Below are 23,141 nucleotides of genomic sequence, written 5' to 3' on the forward strand. Positions count from 1 at the left end.
GGAATGGAAACTCGAGCGTGTTTTCATAGTATTGTGGCGTTCGATAACTACAGACAGCAGTCGGGCCGATGCGTTAAATTGATGATGGTTTTTTTCGATGTGGAATGTCGGCTAAATCTTGTGGAGCTGAAACCGCTAAGATCTCAGTCACGACATCTGTATACCGATTTCAGAAGGTGTTGTTTAAAACAAACTTGCACAAAGCTTAATTCTGGGGAAGGGTTTCAACCTGACTTTTTCTCCTGGCTGCCTTTTTAGTTTTTTTTCGTCTTGTGGACACCTTTTAGAACTGGACAGCCAGTGAAAGGAGAAAAATGTATTATTATTAATAATAATAGTAGGACCAAACGACCAACCATATTTTGATGTAACTCTACAGCTTGTTATCTCCTGGAAGTAATACATACCAATAGTTAGAACAAATTCAAATGGCCTTGGTCTACCTGTAGATGTCCTTAAGCAACAGTACCTCCTATACCTGCTCCCTGAAAACCAAATCAGCAAGGAGGCTGTACAATCTTTAAGAAAGTTTAAAATTATTTGTGATATTAGTCGTCTTAACTGAATGCTTATTATGTATACAGTGTTAATGATAAAGCAGGTGGCTGCGGAAAGTGGGACTTATTGCGAGAAGCTATGTTCAAGTTGCATCTCAATACAAAGCGGATCAGGGCCTTATTGGGTTTTGGGAATATTTGTTTTAAAAAAGACAAATTATGCTTCGAATTAGGTTTTACCTTTACAACATCTATTATTTCATAGATTCCTTTGTTGGGAAATGTAGAGCAGACAAATTATAACATAAGATGCGTGACTCAGGTAAATTACTTCTCATCCATAGACACGCAAAGTGTAACTCAAACAATGTTTTTACAGCTGTCATCAATTTTACACTGTTCACTGCACGCGTCATTGTTCATGATCCTTCTTACCACATGCCTGTTTTGCCTGTCTTTGACGGATGGATTAAGTTAAACACATATCTTTCGTCAAATAGCAAAAAAATAAAAAATATTTTTGAAAGACATCGACTTTTTCACGTCTTTTTCGGACCTTACCAAACCGTCAGCCAAACCGCCTAACTCAATGTTCGTTCCGTTGGCGCCCCCTGCTGGACACGTTCAGCATTCAATTAAATAGAAGAAGATGAGAACGAAAGAAGCCTAGAAAGGAAAAAATATAGAAAAAAAAGTTAATTCGAATAAAAAGATAGAAAAATGTACATAAATAAAAAGAAAGAAATAGACCTCATTCCTAGATGTCGAAACAAAAACAACAATGATATAACTAAATGAATGGTGGATATAATTTTGAATAATGTAATACTGTACAGAAGAACACCATAGTTGTTAGTTTTTCAGGAACAAGTGGTCCCTGTATTCAGTGACGAGGCAAGCAGGGAACGGTTGATCTTGAGCTACTATTTAATCATGCTTTGGCACTGGGCCCTGAACTTTGAGCGGTCACAGAGAGAAGTAGCCATTAGAAGAGCCAAGCAAGGAAAGGGGAAGGAAAAACAATGGAAAACCAATCAATCAAAAGAAAAAAACAAACTACATCAGGAAAATATTGTTAAATATGTACTACACTGATTAATAACATACATTTCAAAATAATAAATAATTGTAAAGATCATGTTATTTAGAATGCATATCAATCATGCTCGGTTTGACGATGATTAATCAACTTTGACAGTTGACAATAGCCTGGTTGGCTTCTGGTTTCTATTTTGGAAGACCTCTAGACCACTGTTGGAGTCTCCTGGTGAAGTCCTCCTCTGGATGGAGACAGCGCGGCGCGGGCGGCGCCTTGCAGCCGTGGAGCATGTGGAGGCCCATCGGTCGGATTCCCCGACCCTGTGGCGTGCTGCGGCAGCAGGCTGCGGATGGCACACCTTCAGTTGCACAAACCTGTCAGGCGGCCATCTTTACGCTTGGGTGCCTCTTTAAAGTATCTCTAAACATGGCGTGCAACTGAAACACATGTCATTTTATTTGTTTTTGTTCTGCTGTGGTGGGGCCTCCTGATGTTAATGAATTCAGCACCGACAGGCAATCCTGGCCGCCGCACTCACTGCGGCCTGTCAGCCAGCATCTGATAGTGACGCCACATTACACACGGCTTTCTTCTCCGCAGCTTTTCTTGTGAGTGACTCATTGCGGTGCACAAAGAAAGCTCCAACCAACAAGGTGGTGATGCGCCCTCTAAACCTCCCTCACCCTTTCCCTCACCCATTCCCCCACCCTTTCCCTCACCCCCCCCGGTCCAGGCTGAGGCCTTGGTGATGTGTGGAGGGCTGAGGGTCTGGCGGCAGATTGATGGTAGACCCTCCCCCCCTTATCTTCCGGCCTTGACCCCGGTGGGAGGTAGACCGTTGCTGGGGGAGTCTTATCAGTCCATCAACGTACCCCTCCCTCCCGGGGCTGATGGCCAAGGCTTTTGCTTTTTCTACGTGCTTCACTGCACATCTGGGCCTTCAGGTGGGCTTTTGTTCCCGGTGCAGGCGGGATGCAGGCTGTGGGCAGGGGGAACAATGTGTTCCACTCTCTGCCAGTTGAGCAGGTAGCAAACTGCACGTAGCGATCCTGGGTTCACCTCCCTGGGCTGTAGGGAACTCCCTGCCTAGTTGGCTCCATAGCAGATTATTTTTTTCTTTTTTCCCCATCTCCCAGGCTGGCCCCCTCACAAGCTTATTACGTTGCGAAAGCCCTTCAAGACCGTTAAACACATTAGATCTGCAGGACGGGTTGCATGGTGTAGTCTACTGTGATCACACACACACACACACACACACACACACACACTCACACACACACATACACACACACACACACACACACATATATATATATATATATATATATATATATATATATATATATATATATATATATATATATATATATATATATATATATATATACACACACACACACACACTCACATACACACCAACTCTCCAATTAGTGCAATCAGCAGATGATACCCTGCTTTCACATGATACCCCGCTGTCGTTTGACGTGGGCTTTTTGAACCCCTTCCATTTGGACACTAAAAAATATAGTGTTCATTCTTAATAATAAATAATAAAGCCAATGAAGTGCAATTTTGTTGTTGTGTTTGTCAAAAAGTGATGGCAAACCTCTTCGCCATCATTTGAACTACTGCCAAACTTTTGTCCCAAGGCAAGGCACAGAATGTCTGGTACTTCGTTACAATGTAACTTTTATGCAAGTTCTGCATTAACAAAAGTTTGATGGCAGACAAGTTCAAATCTGGGTGAACGCAGCCGTTCAAAACAACTCCAATTCGGAGGATGATGTAAGGCAAGACATGATTGACTTTATGCTACTTTGGCCTTGGCCCGAAAACGGAACGTTTCTGCTTGGCCTCTCGCGAACACGGAATGTTTTGTTTGTGACACAGAAAGCTGACGGTCAGGATAAGCAAGTGCCTCCGAGTAACCTACACCACAGTAAGATATAATACTTAATTTTACTCATGTTTCGCATTTCATGTAGCATTTGTATGAAAACGTATTGTAAGGATATCACATTACGTTTTATCTGAAGTAATAAACTGAACGTTTACGAAGCGCATGTGTGTGTTTAGTGGAGACTGTGTCGAAGGTGAATGTCTTCATTCAACTTACTGGTTCAGATAGAATGAGTCACTGACAGAGACATACATTCACTGTGTATAAATGTCGTTTTAACGCAGTCATCATACATTGTACTATTGTAGTAAAGTAATTTTGATTGTTTGGAATCGGTTGTGTGATTGGTGTTAAGTCTGAATGGTTAGTGTCATATTTTCATTAGCCTATAGAGCTAGCCTAGACCTTATTGTTAGTTTTTTGGTGAATGTCGGATCCATTGTGCTTCTTTCTAAGTTACAACATAGAAAGAGGACAGACCCAAACACACATTATTAATGTATTAGTCTTGTCAGTTTTAATGTATGTTCTTTCTACAAGCAATTCAAACGTGCTACTCACTTCTACAGGACTTGCACATCAGAATGGATCCTGGGATTTTTTGGTACTTAATAGTAAATTGTAGTAATCTAAAATACTGAATATAATATATGCCGCAACGTAGGCTAATATGTTTTTACCATGTCTCATGAGAAACCACAATGATGAATAATTTCACAATGAATTACAAAACAATGACCCAAACACCATCACTACCAATAACATTTCTATGCTCCATACTTCCGAAATTGCTTCTCACTGCCATGTGAACTCACGATGTACAAGCCCTATTCTCATCTTCCAAGTGTGCAAATATTAAGTTATATACTACATACTTCTATATATACTTCTCGTATGCTACAACCTCTATTACTTAACAATTGAAAGAGTAAAAACTAAACTCAAGGTTTCTTCCTTGCTGATTAAAGGGAGTTTTTTCTTGCCCTTGTGGGGGACTGGGTCGGGGGGGTGTCATAAATACTGTAATTGTGATTAAGGGCTATACAAATAAAATAGAATTAACGAGCGCAGCCTTTCAGGTATGACCACGGCAACAACAACCTGTGTCTTATTGTTGCGCTCCCTGCAGGCAGCATGGCTCACGCTGACAGCAAGCTGATGGTCATCGGGGCTCTGGCCGGGGTGGCGGGCGTCAGCCTGGCCGCCGTCTGGTACCACAGCCTCCGGTCCCAGCGCCGGGACTCCTGGCCCGCCGCGTACCTCGAAAGCCCCGGGGGCAGCCGGGGCGGCGGTCTGACGGTGGTGGGCGACGGGGCCGTCGTCGGGCCGGCCTTAGCGGGCCAGGAGGAGGTGCTGGACCGCCTGGAGGCTCTGATACGCTGCGTCTCGGAGCTGAAGGACGAGATGAGGGCCCTGAAGAGCGCTCTGCCCCTGCTGCCCGACCAGGTGAGAGAGGAGATGAAGAACGGCCGGTCGGAGGGCGCCGCCGCCGCCGCGGGGTCCCGCCGGACCACGCCAACCCGCAGGAAGCGGGCCGCCGCGGCCGCCGGCTTGGCGGCCAGGAGCGGAGGTCAAAGTTCAGAGGAGGCAGAGAGCGAGGGAGGGTGAGTACCAACATATAGACACAAGCAGCAGCAATGCGCTAAAGGAATACGGGTACGATCCCTGATGTGCATTATAGCGGTTATGCATATCAAGGTTTCCCTTTTTATGCATAACCGCTATAATGCACATCAGGGATCGCTGATGTGCATTATAGTGGTTATGCATATCAAGGTTTACCTTGATATGCATAACCGCTATAATGCACATCAGGGATCGTACCCGTATTCCTTTAGCCGATTGCACTTTAACTCTACTTGTGTAGAGTTAAAGTGCCTAAAATAATTTCTTGATTTGTTTCGGATTTAGAATTTAGAATTACATTTACAATTAGGGCATTTAGCAGACGCTTTTATCCAAAGCGACTTACATCGGTTAATACACACATTGACACGCCGATGGCAGAGTCAACCATGCAAGGCGACAGACAGCTCGTCAGGAGCAGTTAGGGTTAAGTGTCACATCAACACTCAGCTAGGAGGAGCTGGGGATAAAACTAGCAACGTTAACGTAGGTTACAAGACAACTGCTCCTGCTCCTGAGCTAAGCCGACAGAATTTGCCGTTGTAAATAATTAATTTCATTTTATTAATGGAGCAATGATTTACAAGTGAATTGTACTCTTGTCATACATGAATGTCAATGCGAATATGACTCACTTCTTCAAGAACGCACACACACACTTGCTCCTTGTAACGTGGTGGAGCAAACTAGAATATTGCACAACTTGCCTCAATGTTTATGAACAGAGAAGGACCCCACCTAGAGGTTAGGACGCACTATTGTCTGCCTGAAAGAATCAACAGTCAGAGTCACATACAGGGGGATTCAGAACAAACACAACTTGTGATCTGATCTGTTCTGTTGAAACAGAATAGTGCTTTGTATTCTGACATAAAATAAGGTGCACCGAACCCACTATATAGAGACACATTGGATGAAAATAAAAATACCAGTGTTTCGTGGTTTGGCACTACTGTTTCTCCCCAATTAAAATGATAACTGTAATTCAGCTACTGCCAAAAATTTGAAAGTTATATACACAATCAATGGAATAGTGCAGCGGGTACAATAATAGCTCAAGGCTTTCAACTAAGAACGGTGTGAGGGCAATATCTGATTAGCTCGGCAGCACCCAGGTGTTTTTACCTTCCCACTAAGGTGTGAAGCATAGGGCATCGGTGTCTGGTTGACTGAGGAGCTTTCTTGGACATCCCAACATAAGGATATATCCAACGTGATGGACTGATTGCTGGAAATAGTGCCTTCAACCTGAGTGGAGGCCTGTTTTTTTGATAAATTAGATGAATATATTATCATGTCACAGTGACATAAAAAATTAACAATTTAACAAGGTATGGTTAGCATTAGAATATGCATCGTATTCCACCCTGTGCATGAAACCATTTCAATCATTAAAGGTTGATGCTTTAATGGATGTTGATACAAGTGGGGTGAGTTTTATTACAATTATTTCAGTGTGTTGGGTCTTAAATTCTACGCACGTAACCAGTTGGTTAAATTATGGTTGATTGAGATATGTCCTGAAGGCCTTGTGCTTCCTAACCTTTGCAAGGCTACTTACTGGGTAAGCAGATGTATTTTAATGTGCTTCCAATGGCCTCAGGTGTGGACGAATGGAGGAGGAACATGCCCCACTCTCTACCTCCATAGACCAAAACATACCTCAATCACACCCAATCTTGGATAAAATAAACAGCAGCTTACCTAAGTGTCAACACCCACTTGTGAAAGACGGACTAAAGAAAAAACAACAACTAATGCTATTCTAAAGTTGTTGAGGTTTAATGGAGTTTTTAGGAAGAGGATTTTACATGTCTTACGTGGGGACTGAGTTTGGAACCTTGGCAGTTTTTGCCAAAACTTAAACTAGTATTTTGCCCTTTGGTTCAATATAATGAAATGGGATTACCAGAAATAGGCACTGTTACATCCACATGAAAACATAACAATATCAGAATGTTTGATCTCTTCTTATAAAGTAACTTGGAAATACTTGTGGAAGTTCGGCATTAACAAAATCCGCTGGATAAGTGCAGAATAAGTTAATTTATAATCAGATCTATGGTTTATATTAAACGTCTGTTGACTGAAGTTCAAATCTGGGTGAAGGGGATGTTTCACTTTATTTTGCTTCATTGTTTTTCGGCCAATCATGTTGCTGAAGGCAGAGAAGTACGTTGTTATGTTGTTGTCAAAAATACATACCTGGCCTTCAGTAGTAAACTATAATGCAAGGGTCTGTAAAGGTTTCAAACACTGTGTAGACTGGCCACTGTAGAAATAAACATTCTTTGGTAGAATATCTCGGTAACAAATAATAAACCAACGCTTGCCGTTTCTGGTTTCAGGCTCTGTGCCGTTTTCTCCCACAAGTTTTGCTCTGACAAAGTAGGTCTGTGGGATCAAGTTCTACTGTATCATAGTATTACTGCTGGAACCCAAAGTTCAAAAAAGGAGTTCTCTGTTTTCCCCTGTGTCATCCCACACCTCCATTCTTGGTGTCGTATAATAATTGTATACTATTTAAAATTATATCAAAATCATTTATATAATTTGTTGTACTTAATGAAAACTTAATAGAAATTGGCAACTCGTATTACTATTATTAAAACTGGAGAACAAGGCTACTAAAAAACTTGCCCTTGCTGTGCTGGCACTAAGCAGTGAACAGGCGTACATTGTCCCCCAGGTCTGTCAGACTCTATTCCTTGCTGCGGCTGTAGGTGCTGTTATTTTTAAAGCTGCAGCTGTGGGCCAAGTCCCTGTGGACTGTATTCGCCAGGTGTACCGTCCCTCCTCCAGCTGTTTCGAGTACACCCCTGCTCCGGGCTGCACGTCAATGTGATCTGCTACTACCAGCTCCGCCTGTCCAATGCGTTGATCTAGACTGCTGCTTTCATCTTTAATCCAACATGCATTGTCAGATAGACTGTTGACTCTTGAAAAACACTGGGCTCTAGGGCTGCAGCGGATCAGGTCGTTAATCTGACGAGGCCCGGCTGTGTGTCAGCGTGCCGTGATGTTGTGAAGGACTCTGGCACAGCTTGTGGCCTTCTGTAAAAACACATCTGTCTCGTCTGTCTTGGGCTACGTGACTACTGTAAGCGTGATCGATGTGCCTGGGTTATATGAGGTCATTCATAATTCCCCCCCCCCCCCCTTTTGTAAACATCAGCCCTCCTCTGTTAGAGGGTTCGATCTCAGCGTGACCCCACGCTCCAGTGGAGGCAGTTGATTGGTTGCCTGACTGCACCCCCTTGAACGGCTCCTATGTGTAGGTTGTAATCCTTTGAAAGAAATCTTTGAACGTACGCACACACAAACAGACACACCCCTAATAATAAAAGAACTTTACTTCTGCTCTGTTATTTGTTGGGGCACGGCGTGTGGGAATGGTGTAGTCGGTAGAGGAGAAATTCCAGCCCCTCAGGGAATCGCTGGCAGCCACCCAGAATATGAGCTGCCGCCCTAATCCTCTCATCCATGAGAGGGCCCTTCGTATCCCACCTAAGAGCACCATATCCTTTCCCGGAGCCTGTTGGGGGGGCCAAGGTAGAGCCGTGGGCCCTGTTGCGCAGTGCTCTGGTCCCTTGTTATGTTTTGGCCGAAGTCACTAAGTACACAGAGAGATTAGCCAGGATATCGTTCTCACCTTGCTGCCAACGGAGCTCTGCAAACCAAATAGAAATACAAAACATAAATATTACAAAATCTGGAGAAGTAAACATGGCTTGGATCACTGACAGCGACACTATTACAAAGAATTAAAAGCAAGATAATAATCCCTGTGTCAACAATATCAGAGAGTAGCGCAATCACGATTGAACCAGAGGCAATTATCAATGTATCACTATATCGACACGAATGTGCATGTGTATGCATCATGCAAACGCATTGATCAGATTGTATGCAGTTCTTCAGATGTCAGTGATAATTGCATCCATCACTTAGCAGGACATTGGCTTGTCTGCGGAGCTAGAGATATTCCGACAGTGTGCCTAGTACCCAATGGTTGGACATATCTTGCTCCAACACGAGCTTTTGAAATACCTGCACAGATGCATCTTTTGTTTCTGTATTTGTTTGTACATGTGTTGGTAACAAAAAAAGAAGAAGACAATACTAAGAATGAGGACATAATCCTTGCTGCCAGATGGATTGGGACCCCCGAGACCCTCACCAGCGCTGTGATTTGCTGTCCGTGTGTCCACAGCCCTGTGATTGGCCCTCCGTCTGCCGTGACAGCTTCCTCACCGTCATGGCCTCTTCTACGTGCGAGGAGGGGCCATCAATCACGCAGCGTGCGTGCCAAGCTGTCAGAAACCTCATTTAAACGTGTCTTGTAGGAACTTGTAATTCCTCAAACAGTTCCCACTGCTGTTTATTCACCTTGCCTCGCCATAGCTCCAGGACATTGGTTGGAGGGGGGGGGGGGGGGGGGGGGGGAGTATTAAAAATAACAATAAAAAAAACAGACAGGAAAATCCTTGCATTTAGGACAAGGATAGTTGATTTAAGCTGAACAGACGGATTCTGTGCGGCCAGGAAGGCATGCCCGATCAACGCACACCTAATGTTTATGAAGAGATACTCGTGATTAATGGTCTGTATTTCAGGGAAAAGCTTATAGCCAACAGAAATGTAAGTGCTCATCAGCGGGCTTGGGTGCATCTGAATGGGATATTTAAACTTGGCTAAAGCACGTAATTGCTTCATTTTAAGCATACAATGACGACGTGTAAAATCGAAAGAGGCTTAGCCTCTGTGGCCGCACGTACGCATCTTTGCACGTAGTTTCGCGGTAGTGGAGCGTTGCAGTTTGGAGTCGAAGGTCACGCCTAGATCCAGACCAGCGTAACCTACTTTTTATTTTATTTATTTATTTTCAATATTTTTATTGAAAATATGGCACAGTGCATACAAAGAGATGACAACTTGACAGCGAGTCAAAACAAATGCCATGTTTCTGACTTTTCTATTTTCAGACATTATAGGAAGGAATAATCAAACTGTAATAATCATCATCATAAAAATAATAATAGTAATATTTAAAACACAATAACATGTACAAATAATACAAATAAAACAATTAGCACAAAAATAAATAATAAAAATAAATAAATAAAGAATGTATCAGTCAGGAGACATAGAAGAAAGAGTTGAAAAACGTTAAGGATTGCCACTTGTTGTAGAACTTGTCTGTGTTACCTCGCAGTAAATATTTAATCTTCTCTAACTTGAGGAAAGACATGACATCACTGAGCCATCGAGAGCTGGAGGGAGCTTTAGTTGACTTCCAGTTAAGGAGAAGCTGCCGTCTTGCCAGTAAAGAGGTGAAGGCTAAAATGTCTAAGTGCTTGGAAGTATAACGGTTGTAATCTTCAGGAATCCCAAATATAGCAATATGGGGAGGGACAGTTATTGTCCTCAAAAGTATTTTTGACATTGTATCAAAGTAGTTCTGCCAGAAGCGAGATAGTAGAGGGCAAAAATAAAACATATGGGTTAAATTACAGGATGAAGAATGACATCTGTCGCAGCAATCGATGACACTGGGATAAATTTGTGACAGTCGAGCTTTGGAAAAATGGACTCTAAATATCACTTTGAACTGTATGAGTGTCAAACGAGCTTTTGTGAATTTTGTCAAGAGCTAACTCCCGGTAGTTATCCTCCAAGTTCAGCCCCAGTTCCTGTTCCCAGGCCGCCGTGACCTTGGTGGATGGTAAGCTGTCATAGGACAGGAGTTTGTTATATGTTTAAGAAATTAGAGTTTTTTGAAAGGGGTTGGAACAGAGAAACTCTTCCCACAACTGAATCGTAGGTGAGGAGGGGAAGGTTGGAAATAGCGATTGGACACAGTGTCTGATTTGAAAATAGCGAAATAAATGAGAGGGAGGGAGCTGATATACACAAGACAGGTCTGTAAAGCTACGGAAAATACAGTCTCTGTACAGGTCTTTAAAAAATATCAGGCCTTTACCGTGCCATACAGAAATGGTGGAGTCTGTGATTGCAGGTTTGAATAGGTGATTCTTTAGTAAGGGAGCTGAAGTTGAAGCCAAAGTAAATTTAAACTGTCTCCAGAATTGGTACCAGATTGTGAGTGTGGAACTTACTACTTGGTTGTTTGTTAAGCCAGAGGGGCTGGTTGGGATAGAGGAGGTAATCAGAGCCAACAGAGAAGACAAAACACAAGACTGAGCCTCCAACTTACACCATGGTGGATCACTTGAATTAAACCAAAATGTAATTTTGTGGATGTGTGCCGCCCAGTAATACAGTTGAAAATTAGGGAGAGATAAACCACCATTAAATTTGCATCTCTCCAATAATGATTTATGGACTCTGGGAACCTTTCCACACCATAAGAAGCCTGAAATAATATGGTCAATGGTTTTAAAAAAACTTTTAGGCAAAAATAGGGGGAGACAGAACAGAACAGAAATTTTGGCAGAATGTTCATTTTCACTGTATTAATTCTTCCAATCAAAGACAAGGGTGAACTTCTCCATCTTTGAAGGTCAGATTTGATTTTGGACAGAAGGGGGAAAAAAAACGTAATGTTTAATGTTCTTGTTACATTGATCCCCAGATACTTGAAGCCAGATGGGCTAAACTTAAAGGAATATTAGCCTGATTAAGTTGTAGTGCAGAAGCATTAATAGGATGGCATTCAGTTTTAGAAATATTCACTTTATACCCTGAAAATGAACCAAATGTCTTTAGGAAGGATAAGATGGCTGGTATAGAACAAACTGGGACCGAGACATACAGTAATAGGTCATCCGCGTAAAGAGAAAGCTTGAATACCATGTCCGACCTTGATATACCGGTGAAAATGGGAGAGGACCTAAGATAGATAGACAGGGGTTCTATTGCTAGGGCAAATAATAAAGGGGACAAGGGACATCCCTGCCCAGTGCCACGAGACAGAGTAAAAAAGCTGGAATGAATGCCATTTGTAGTGACGCTGGCTTGTGGGGCTGTATAAAGCAGGCATATCCTGCTTTATACAGCGTATCTACAGTAGCTGCTATCGCTGCTTTACACAGGGAATGGGTTAGCCTAGCGATTGTAATACTTGCACTTGGTTCTATGAACGTCTTTACTGTACCGACAGCGATATATTGTTTCACTTCTTATGACAAATGTACTTATTGTAACAAATGCACTTATTGTAAGTTGCTTTGGATAAAAGCGTCTGCTAAATGCCCTAAATGTAAATGTAAATGTAATGTATCCACGAATTGAATATAGTACCCATACCAAATTTGTTCAACACAGCGAGCAAGTAGTCACATTCAACCCTGCCGAAAGCTTTTTCAGCGTCAACAGAGATAACTAGTTCAGGTACTGTTGTGGTGCTTTTAGAATAAATAATATTTAAGAGGGTGCGTACATTATAGAACAGCTGGGGTCCTTTTATGAATCCAGTTTGTTCCTCTGAGACAATAGTGGGGACAATGTTTTCCAAGCAATGGGCCAGAGCCTTAGCAAGGATCTTAGCATCCACATTTATTAACGAGAGGGGTCTATATGAGCTGCTGAGCTTAGGGTCTTTGTCTTTCTTTAGAAGCAGACTTATTGAGGCTTGCCTCAAAGTAGGAGGCAGAGAGCCATTCTGTAAAGATTCAATGTAAACAGAATGCAACAGGGGGGCCAGTTTATGCTGAAATAATTTAAAGAATTCAACTGGGTATCGGTCAGGGCCAGGAGCTTTATTATTTTGCATGGTTTTAGCGAAAGTGATTTCCTCTACCGCAAGTGATTTCCTCTACCGCAAGTGATTTCCTCTACCGTTAGTGGTGAGTCAAGTTGTTTGGCAATGTCTGGATTTATTACAGGGAAGTTTAGACTGTCTAAGAAAGACTTAGTTTCGGTGGGGTCGGATGATGACTCTGACTTATATAGGGAAGAATAGAAAGATGAAAAAAACGAGTTAATGAAAGTAGCGTCAGTATGTAAATTGCCAGACAAATCTTTAATCTGAGCGATTATATGCGAGGCTCCCTGGCGGCGTAGCTGGTGAGCCAGGAGTCGACCTGCCTTATCCCCATGTTCATAATATGTAGAGCGTGAGCGCAAAAGCAGACGCATCAGTGATCTAAATGATCTAAATTACCAATATCAGTGGAGAGTTCTTGAAGTTTATTTTTACGGGTTTTGTTCAAATGTGCAGAATAGGAAATAATTTGGACCCGCAAGACCGCTTTTAGTGATTCCCACAGCAATGACGAAGAGATAGGTCCCAACTCGTTCTGATTGGTCGCAATAAAATCATCAATTGTGGTCGCAATGAACTTATTGAATTTTTGGTCTGACAAAAGTAAGGTATTGAACCTCCATAAACCAGAGTACTTAGGTTGAGGGGAGAACTGAATTTCCAGAGAGTGAGGGGCATGGTCAGAAATAACAATAGGATGATATTCAGCAGCTTTCACTTTAGAAATCAGTTTGGCATCAATCAAATAATAATCTATCCGAGAAAAGGACTGATGCATTGGTGAAAAGAAGGAGTATTCTTTTAAATGGGGGTTAAGGAATCTCCAAGGATCAATGCAACCATTTTTTGACATGAAGTCAGAAATTGCCTTTGACATTGACGATGGGGTCAGGGAGCGGGGAGTAGAGCGGTCCGGTTTGGGGTCAATTACACAGTTCATGTCGCCACCAAATATAAGCAGGGTGTTGTTCAACGAAGGGAGGGACTCAAATAGCTTATTCATAAAGTGTGGGTCATCAAAATTGGGGGCATATATATTTACCAATAAAATGGGAACATGAGACAACAGGTACCTTAGATGATTAAATATCTGCCATTCGTATCAGAAATAATTTTGGAAGCTGAAAATTGAATTTTTTACTAATTAAAACGGCAACCCCTCTGGCTTTAGAGTTGAAATTTGAATGATATACCTCAGAAACCCAGGGGCATTTTAGTCTGACCTGGTCCTTAGTGCGCATCTGAGTCTCCTGTAGAAACACTAAATCAGGTTTTAGACGTCTCAAATGAGCAAATACTTTCGAGCTCTTAATGGGGCTCCCCATAACTTAAATATTCCAGCTCACCAATCTCACAGAGGAACCAAAGTGAGGGATTCCCGAAATACTAGTATTAGCAGTCATTTGATAAATGCTAAGATATAGAAAGACAATGAGCACGGAGCCCCACACCCACCAAAAAAAAGAAAGAAGCATGACAAAAAAAAAGTAAGCACAAGGTGGACATAACAGCCAAAATAGCAAACAAAGTCCGTAATACGGAGGCGCGCCGGGTAGAACAGTCCAAAACGAATCCCTGGTATCTCGCGGAACAGGCTGCGAGCGTCGTTAAAAGCGGCTCGAGCCCGGGCCGTTTTCGCTGTGTGGTCAGGGAAGACCATATCGCCAATCTTGATCCGCTGTTCGGCTCTGGGGCGCCGCAGGATGTCGACACAGTCCGTGTGATAATGCAGACGAGCGATTATAGGGCGGGGGCGGTCTCCGGGTCCCGGCTTCAGTTGAAGAGTACGATGAGAGCGGTCGAGGAGGGCCTCTTTGTCAAGTTTAAATGCCTCCTTGAGCAGAGTAGAGACGGCCGTTGTAGTGGAGGATATACCCTCGGTATACCCTCGGGAATACCCAGGATCCTTATATTATTGTGCCGTGATCTAGCCTCAAGATCCTCACATTCATTATCCAACCTTGCGAGTTCGGCTGCCGTATTGCCCACTTTAGCCTGGAGTTCGGCAACGTCGTCGGTGCAAGTGGAGAGGGAAGTTTCCATTTCGCCTACGGTGCACTTTAGAGTGTTTACCTCGGACTGGATGTTGGTTATACTTTGAGATAACTCCGACTTTACTGCTTGAAGCTCCACCTTGATAGAAGATAAATTCTCGCCCAGAGCTGTATGAAGCTCAGTCTTGAAAATAGCAGCCATCTCGCTGCATAGTGAGCGGAGCAGCTCGTCCTTAAAACCGGGGGGCTGGCGCCTCTGTCCGGGCGTGCATGGCCACTGTGTGGCGGGGATGTGGTATTCGCGGCAGGCCATTGTGGTTGTGGAGGTAAATTGCTCCCGGGTTTCGGCTTAGGAGGCATTTTGGAAGGCAATAAGTCGAAAGTAATGTGTTGGGAAATAAATTCACACCAAAAGAAAGAGTAAAAATGTGCCAAAAGTAAAAGATTTAGCGAATGTTGCAGGAGCTTCCAAAGTCACGTCTTACTCCATTGATCGCTAAGCCGGAAGTCCGTAACCTACTTTTTAAATGAGAACATGGAACACCATGGGTGGAACACCGAGTTCCCCGTCTGACCTGCTGCCAGTGCCGTGAGAGTGCACCTGCACTGCTCTCTATGTTGCACAGCAGCATGTGGGTTTCACCTGTGGGCCACTGTGCGTGAATAATTGACATAGCTGTCTGTCTTCACTTGCATCCGTCCTTCCGCTTCTTCTTTCATAGTTTCTTTCATACTGCTCTACGGTTTCATAGAAACCGTAGAGCAGGTGGCTATGCTGTGCCTCTACCAACCCTCTTAGTTGTGACGTTAATTTCCCTGATTCTTGATTCTTGGCCTTCTGGTGTTTGCTGTGTGCTTAATAATGCGGCTGCTGAACTCTTCCCTACTGCCAATTCAGCCACCACCGTCCCCACTGTATCGAGTTCATTGCATCGAGTTCATTGTATCCATCCTCCTGGCAAGTTTCATTACAGGGCAGCAGTGTTGGGGACGTTACTTTAAAAAAGTAATTAGTTATAGTTACTCACTACTTGTTCTGAGTTAGTAACTGAATTACTCTATATAAAGGTAAGTAGTTACCAGGGAAAGTAACTATTTGCGTTACTGTAAAAAAAGAAAGTTGCCGTATGTCAAAGAATTTGGATTTTTCTGAGCAGTTTTCACTTGGCCTTAATCTGCTAAATGGTTGAACTGCCCATTCAAGGCCCCGATATACAACTGAAATTGAATTTGCTTGGTTGCAAAGGCTGTGGAACATCTGCCGAATGCTACAGAAAATGCCCACTTTTCACCGGATTGCTCCGGACTCGCCATTTCTGCTGCTTGATCGAATCCGTTTGGTGTTCACGTGTGCGTGTGTGTGGCGCGTGGGTCCTGGCTTGTGCGTAAAAACACTGGCTCCAATTGGCTACCATGAAACATGACTCTGCCTTAGCCAATCATAATCGCTTATCTCGTTGTTAACCCACCCGCTCTCCTCACTAGCAGTTTGTGTTTGGAGCCAGGGGTGCGTCTGGATTACGCAGTTTATTCAATTAATTCATAGTAACGCACTGCATTTATCGTACTGTAACGGTAACAGCGTTGTAACGACGGAAACAGTTATTAGTTAGATTACCCCGTTACTGAAAAAATAACAGAGTTATTTTAAACGGCGTTAATACAAACACTGCAGGGCAGTAATGTCCCCCTGATATGTAATCCGGTTTGCAAGACTGAAAACCCCACCCCCTAGTCAATTAGATCAACCAAAAAGTCCCATTTAGTTGAATGACCTGCTTATTTTTTCTATGATGGGCCGCAACAGCAATGTAAACAGCTGTATGTCTTCTACCGTTCTTCCTAACCGACCACTCATCAAGTATTGTTCCACAATGCTATTACGCTTCATCACAAACAGGGGGCGTAGTAAGCCCCACTTCATTCACCACCCAGACTATGGCAGTTGCACCAAGGGCAACGGTGGGCTGTGTGGGAGAGCTCCGACAAGGACGATTTCTCTTGGAGAATTCTGACCCATGTCTACTATTTGGACGCCTGCAGAGGCAATACATTCACTCTCCAGCCAGGCCACTGTTGCAGTGCAAGCACCCTCTCTCCCCTGGCCCCCAGTGGCCCCCAGCAGTGAATAGGCCTGGGGCCGGATGCTCCAAGGCCTTCAGATGTTGAGATGGTAACCCTTCACCGTGTTGGTTGTGAGGGCTCTCGCCATGACAACCTCCACGGTTAAGCTCCCTTGAAATTGTCTCTCCTTTCCCCCCCCCCTGGACTTTGTTGAATGGCTCTGCTCCATTATGAGGTCACAGAGTGCCTTTCAAGAAGTTGATCAGTGCCTTGCACACGTTAATGTTGCACAAAGAGAATGGACCAAGTAAGCACAAAGGCCAACTTAACCACTGGCCAACTGAATAATTGATTGGATTGGAAGTGGGTCACGTGCTGTTTTTCGTCCTGACACTGACATCTACGTAAACAGATCATGACAAAAGTATAGAAGATGTGCAAAACGTATGGGTTGTATAGTTGTTGTGCTATTATGTAATCTATCTGCATAAAGCCTTTACGGTAGCTAAGATGAGCTACCGTGTTGGTTATCCTTTTACATTATGAAATAGATATGAAATGCATTGTTCAACATGTAACCCTGCAGGTTTTTGGCCTTTCCCCGGGATGGGTCCACAAAGAGGGGATTGTTAACCTCAATGGCAAGCGAACACTCTGAAGTATGCTCTCGTCACAATAGATCTGCTCAATACAGTTTACTGACATGTGCAAAATCGGTGTGACTTTATTGTTCTTGGCCTCGAATTCCAGCTAAGCTACTTTAGATTGGTTGTGTTATTGTTAGAATTAACATGCCACAGCTAAGCCTTAATGACACAGCATCATTACTTTATGGTTTATTTATTGTTAGCACTAACATGCGATAGCTAGGCCTTATTGACACAACATCATTACTTTATGGTTTCTTTATTGTTAGCACTAACATGCGATAGCTAGGCCTTATTGACACAACATCATTACTTTATGGTTTCTTTATTGTTAGCATTAACATGCGATAGCTAGGCCTCATTGACACATCATCATTACCTTAGATCAGTTTCTTTATTGTATGCATTAATGTGCAACAGCTAGCCCTTAATGACACAACAACAGTACTGGATTGATTTATTTTATTATAAGGGTTCATGATGCAATATCATTTCAGTTCATGACACATGATGTACTTTTGCACCCTCAGATCCTGCTAAGAGGTTGAGTCCAGACATAAAAACATCGGAAGCTTCTCCGTCTGCACACGTCGTCGCAAGGCCGACCCTTGTTGTTGTTCTCGCATGTGTCAGCCCCTCGAGCGGCGGCAATCTCCCTACTTTGTTTTCCTTTTCTCCAGGCTCTCCCGGCCCTTCAGTGGCTAATAGGCCCCCTTCCCTTGTGATAACAGGAGGGCTCAAGGTGTGTCTGGGTGGGCGGAGTCTGGGGGTGGCCTCCGGCAAGGGGCACCTGTTGTGTCCACCGTGCTTCTGGGCGGGGCCCACTCTGACGCACCCCCCCAGAACCCGTGGCTCACAGACATAAACATTCCTCCAAACCGCCAGTGACGCACGTGCAGCTGCTGCCAACACCCGATGGAGGCTTCCCATAGTCTCACCTTTAGGTGTCTTTCATTTCACCCCGACTCGGTCGTAAAGACCCTGTTGTTCCCTTCTCATATACAGCTCGCGAGGCGCTTCTTCTTCTTAATTGCCGTTGATTAGTCGCCGTAGTTGAAAGAGGGAACCATAAAACACGAGTGGCTGTTGCATGCCGCGTCCCGGCAAGTCCTCGCCGCGTCGGGAAGAACGGCCTCCAGCCATCGGAACGTCAAGACTTTCCTCTACTGTCGGCGTTTAGAATTAAGTGACCGACTTGTGTAAACAAGGCTGCTGCAGTCTTGCATGTAAACATGCAGTGAACTGTCAGTGTTTATAATCAGGCCAATGATTGGCCACAGGGTAATCATAAAAGGGACTCGTTAAAACTTGATTTTTCATTGCTCCGAGTCATCACAGGGTGAGATTCCTCACGGATAGAGGTTCTTTCCAGCCCACAGGTTGAAGAGGGGAATTATGTCTTTTTTACACTCAGTGATTCCAGTGAGGGGAAAAACCTGCCATGTGTGTGAGTGCATGTGCCTGTTGAGGGGTGCATGACTGACCTGACTGAAGCCCTCTCTTATGATCCAGAACAGCCACGCCCTATTTCACTCGCATGGGCGATAGATTGCATATTCATGTTTTTCGTTGGGTCTTTCCAGGGTTGATGTTGAGGAATGTCTTGTCAAAGAAACTTCAACCTTTTTAGCTTTGATAAGGAAATGAACCTGGCTCAACCTGACTGGATGGTCATCAGTTCCTCATCAAATACGATGGCATTGTGTCCTCCAGGTATATGACGGCGCTGACAGACTCTGACGAAGAGGAGCCAAGCCCGGGGTCACCGAGACAGGAGGAGGAGGAAGAGGAGGGGGAGGAGGAGCCTGTTGACCAGCTGGTCGCCCTCCTGGAGCGGGTAGACGCTCTTCACCGAGGGGACAGTTGCGGCAAGAGACAGAGTCTTGAAACACTTCTGGAGAAGAGAGAGGAGGTGTGTTGAGTACACACACGGTCATGTCTGTGGGCCGTGGTTCTCTCCCTCCCTCCACAGTTGCATTTTGTATCTGTAAAACTTGTAAGAGGCAACTACATATTTTTTACCGATTATTTACAAGGTAGAATACAAATTCCTTCCTTCACTTTTGGGGCGCTTCGCGTCATGTCCACTTCACCCCTAACACTCCCTCTCTAATGACTTACCTTCCATATTCCTCCTCTAAGTTCAGTTTAGAGTGATACCCATTTGGGAGTTGATGAGAAAAGGATGAATTTTCAACCAATTCTGACCAAACAGCGATAGCCGCAGCAGCGATACAGTTGTGAAAACTAAAGTGATGTACGGTGACGTTTGAACCAACCTTTTTCATTTCCGCTGTCGGCAGTACGGACACAGCGCGTCGCTGCTGTGGCGGCTGGCCCGGGCCTACTGTGACGCCCATGACCTCGCCGACGGCCTGGAGGAAAAGAAGGCCCTGGCACTGAGCGGTAACCAATTACAATTACAATTAGGGCATTTAGCAGACGCTTTTATCCAAAGCGACTTACATCGATTAATACACACATTGACACACCAATGCAAGGCGACAGCCAGCTCGTCAGGAGCAGTTAGTCACATTAACACTCAGCTAGGAGGAGCTGGGGATCGAACTAGCGACCTTACGGTTACAAGACAACTGTTCTACCTCCTGAGCTAAGCCGACCCTACCAAGCACGTTCTGTCCTTCTCCTGGAATCGATGCTGAGGAGCCGTTTAGTTTCACCACTGGCCGCATCTATTCATTATTTGGCCATTCGACTGTAGTTGGTATGTAAATTTCAGTTTTGACAGGGAGTTTGAATAATTTTACAAAGTAAGAAATATTATTTTAGTATATTTTATTTGTGTATTGTGGTACACGTAATGTGATTTGCATAACACCATCTCTGGGTGTATGCTAAGAACGCAGTCACATTTTACAGACCTTTTTATCTTACAGATCAGTTGCTGTGCACATTTGAGAAAACTCTATAAAACTCTTTTAATCCACAAATGCGTATCAACTAGTTCACATGTAAAATTATGTTCTGAAAGTCAGAACTTAAAGATGTGTATTTTGTACTGTATTTGTAGATGTGTATTTTGGTTGATTGTTGTACTCAGATCTGATCATTATCAGTAATGGAGGTGTTGTGTAAACTAAACCCTGTCAGTGACATGAACACTATGACATGTTGAATCAGATGGAAATTGTGTCATCATTATCCTTAACATTTGTGATCATATTTCGAGCTGAACAGGTTCACTGCAAGGTGCGAGAATGATGACGAATGGAAACAGTCCTTCAGGAAAGAGTCCAGTGTAGATCAAATTAATAAATCTTATTTAGATATATGTTTTCTTCTGACTTGGTTAACCAACAGAGTAAGCAACAATTTAAGCACGACGGAAATGGCCACTGTAACGGTTTCTTACCATAATATTAATATTTTAACTGTAAGAAATGTATGTGGGAACAAAGTAAACCGATACATAAGAATACATTATTCATTCAGCCAATCTGTACGTAATATTAGAGTTTATTTCTTGAAAGCGGTTAAACTTCCCTGGTAATCTAATTTTAGTTTGTACGTGGAAACATTAGCGTTCCTACCACGGCCCATCCAAATCACTATTTTAGGAATCAACTAGAATTACCTTTCAAACTCATCTACCCAGGTTGTAACACGTTGTCAGTGGTTTGATTTCATTGAATGATTAGAATACTCTCGTTCTCTTTCCTCTTGTTAATGGGCCTTTAATAATTACCAACCAGGCTCTAATGACACCGATACTGCTGTCTCAGATACTGCAGGTCAACATTATTTATCAAGGCATGTTTGTGTGTGTGTCTGTGAGAGTGTGTGTGCTCTTCACCCTAAATCACACAATTTCCCTAAGAAAATGAACATGCTTTGTTTTGAAAAAAGGAAGCGCAGCGCCTTGAATGGACCAATCGGTGCCCAGAGAGCTTGGGGTTCCCAGGGGTTATGGGCCGTGGGTCATCCAGAGGGGTCTCACTCTCCCCTCTTCCCCCCTCTAGGGAAGGAGGCGGGTGCGGAGGCGGTGAAGCTAAACCCTTCGTGTGCCGACAGTCATCAGTGGTAGGTCTTTTGTCTTTCTTTTTAATTCACTCATTATTCAAAACGTTCATTATTTACCCACACACACAACCAGTGCAGCCAGTTTATTCAGGTGCAAGTTTCCGCGTTTTCCGTGTCCCGAAGCTTCCAGAAAGGCCGCAGGGTCAACACTTGGTTCAATACTTTGTTCTTGGGCTCACCCAAGATACCCTGGCTGGGTGTGATTCCTGGGCAAGGTGGGCCCCCGACCTGTTCGTCTGCGGGGGGGTCAATTAAATAAACTAAAAGTGAGAGAAAAACGAAGTCACCTTAATGGCTTGTTCCCATACATTGCACTGTAGATATCCATGTGCAATAGAGGATGTAGGTTGGGCTAAGCCATCACCCTGGCCTTCTGTAGAGTACAACCCCCCCCCCCCCCCCCCCCCCCCCCCCTTTGTCCCTTTGTCCCACTGATACCATCACATCCCCTCCAGTTGCTGGAATGTAAACAGTCTGGACTCACTCCGATAGCGTGATGGTGACACTAGCTGAACACACATTCATTTGACTGATGGCCTGCAATCACTGCATATCAGCATTGGGTTGATACCGCGGTGCAGTGGAGCCTATTCTGTGGCCGTTGATGGCTCGGGTGTGGAGGGAGGTCAACTCATGCACTCACCTCTCTCCTCGTAACATCAGTCCAGCATTTGGTGGAAAAATGAGTCCTAATGATAATGTACAATGATATACATATTGTATAACCTTGTTTACATGGTTAGTAATCAATCCAAAAAGGCATTTGTATAATAAATGTCCTTGCACCTAGAGAAAGCTGTCTTCCTCACTCCAATTGAAAGGTAGTTAGCATTCACATTGCCAATGTTGCCGCACAGTGGGATACTGAGGCCAAGCCAATGTCCTGACTTCTTTATTGTGTCGATTCCTTTAGCTGTCTTGCAGCTTTGCAGACATGTCTACTCCCCCCTCCACCACCACCACCTCTACTGTAATGCAAATTAACTTGGCCACTCCCATTTATTTTTAGCTAAGGTTTGGTCCTGCACAAGCCATAACTAACTTAATTCCTTTATTCCTTGATCAAATGATTTCAATCCTTTTGTAAATAGATGAATTCACCTTGCCTCCATCTCCTTTGAATGTCCTCTTTGGCGGCTCGGTTACTCATGCCAAAATGAACCTCCAACCTCTGCTACTGGTCTGGTGAGCATTATATAAAGACTCGGCCTCTGCCAAAGTCGGAATCATTTGGTATCAGAGCTCTTTAAAGTGGATTCTTCAACTTCAAAGGACATAAAAAGGTGAACCTGAACCAAAAGATGAGGAGGGAGAAGAAGAAGAAGAAAGTCTTCACGTCCTCTGGTTTCATGGAAAAATCCCCTTGGCTTTTAATTATTTGTGTCAAGAGGGGCCTGATGGTATGGATCCTGTTTGTATTTGTGCAGGCCTCAACAGCGCATTCCTGGCCTGAAAGAAGCGCTCGTGTTGTGACTTGAAGGCGGCGTGCCGACCGCAGCCTGTGGACACAACACAGCCAATAGAGATTTGTCCCAGATTATAGTTCTCAGATTGGCATTCTGTACTCCTGGAAGGTTTGTCTTTTGAAGCTACATAGGCACCTCAGC

At 43.8% G+C, this 23,141-nt stretch overlaps 1 protein-coding gene across 1 annotated transcript in view; it reads left to right on the forward strand.

The window, feature by feature from the left end:
* The first annotated feature begins 3,430 nt into the window (after positions 1-3,430).
* rmdn2 (regulator of microtubule dynamics 2) overlaps positions 3,431-23,141 on the forward strand; it is a 28,706-nt gene continuing 8,995 nt past the window's right edge. Inside the window, exons 1-5 of the mRNA XM_079729475.1 lie at positions 3,431-3,475; positions 4,566-5,040; positions 19,207-19,405; positions 19,797-19,899; positions 21,474-21,534. Coding sequence (XP_079585601.1) covers positions 4,571-5,040; positions 19,207-19,405; positions 19,797-19,899; positions 21,474-21,534 — 833 coding nt within the window. The 5' untranslated portion in view covers positions 3,431-3,475; positions 4,566-4,570. The remainder of the gene's footprint in view (positions 3,476-4,565; positions 5,041-19,206; positions 19,406-19,796; positions 19,900-21,473; positions 21,535-23,141) is intronic.

This window comes from Pollachius pollachius (genome assembly GCF_949987615.1).
Source record: "Pollachius pollachius genome assembly, chromosome: 2".
Classification (NCBI taxonomy): Eukaryota; Metazoa; Chordata; class Actinopteri; order Gadiformes; family Gadidae; genus Pollachius; species Pollachius pollachius.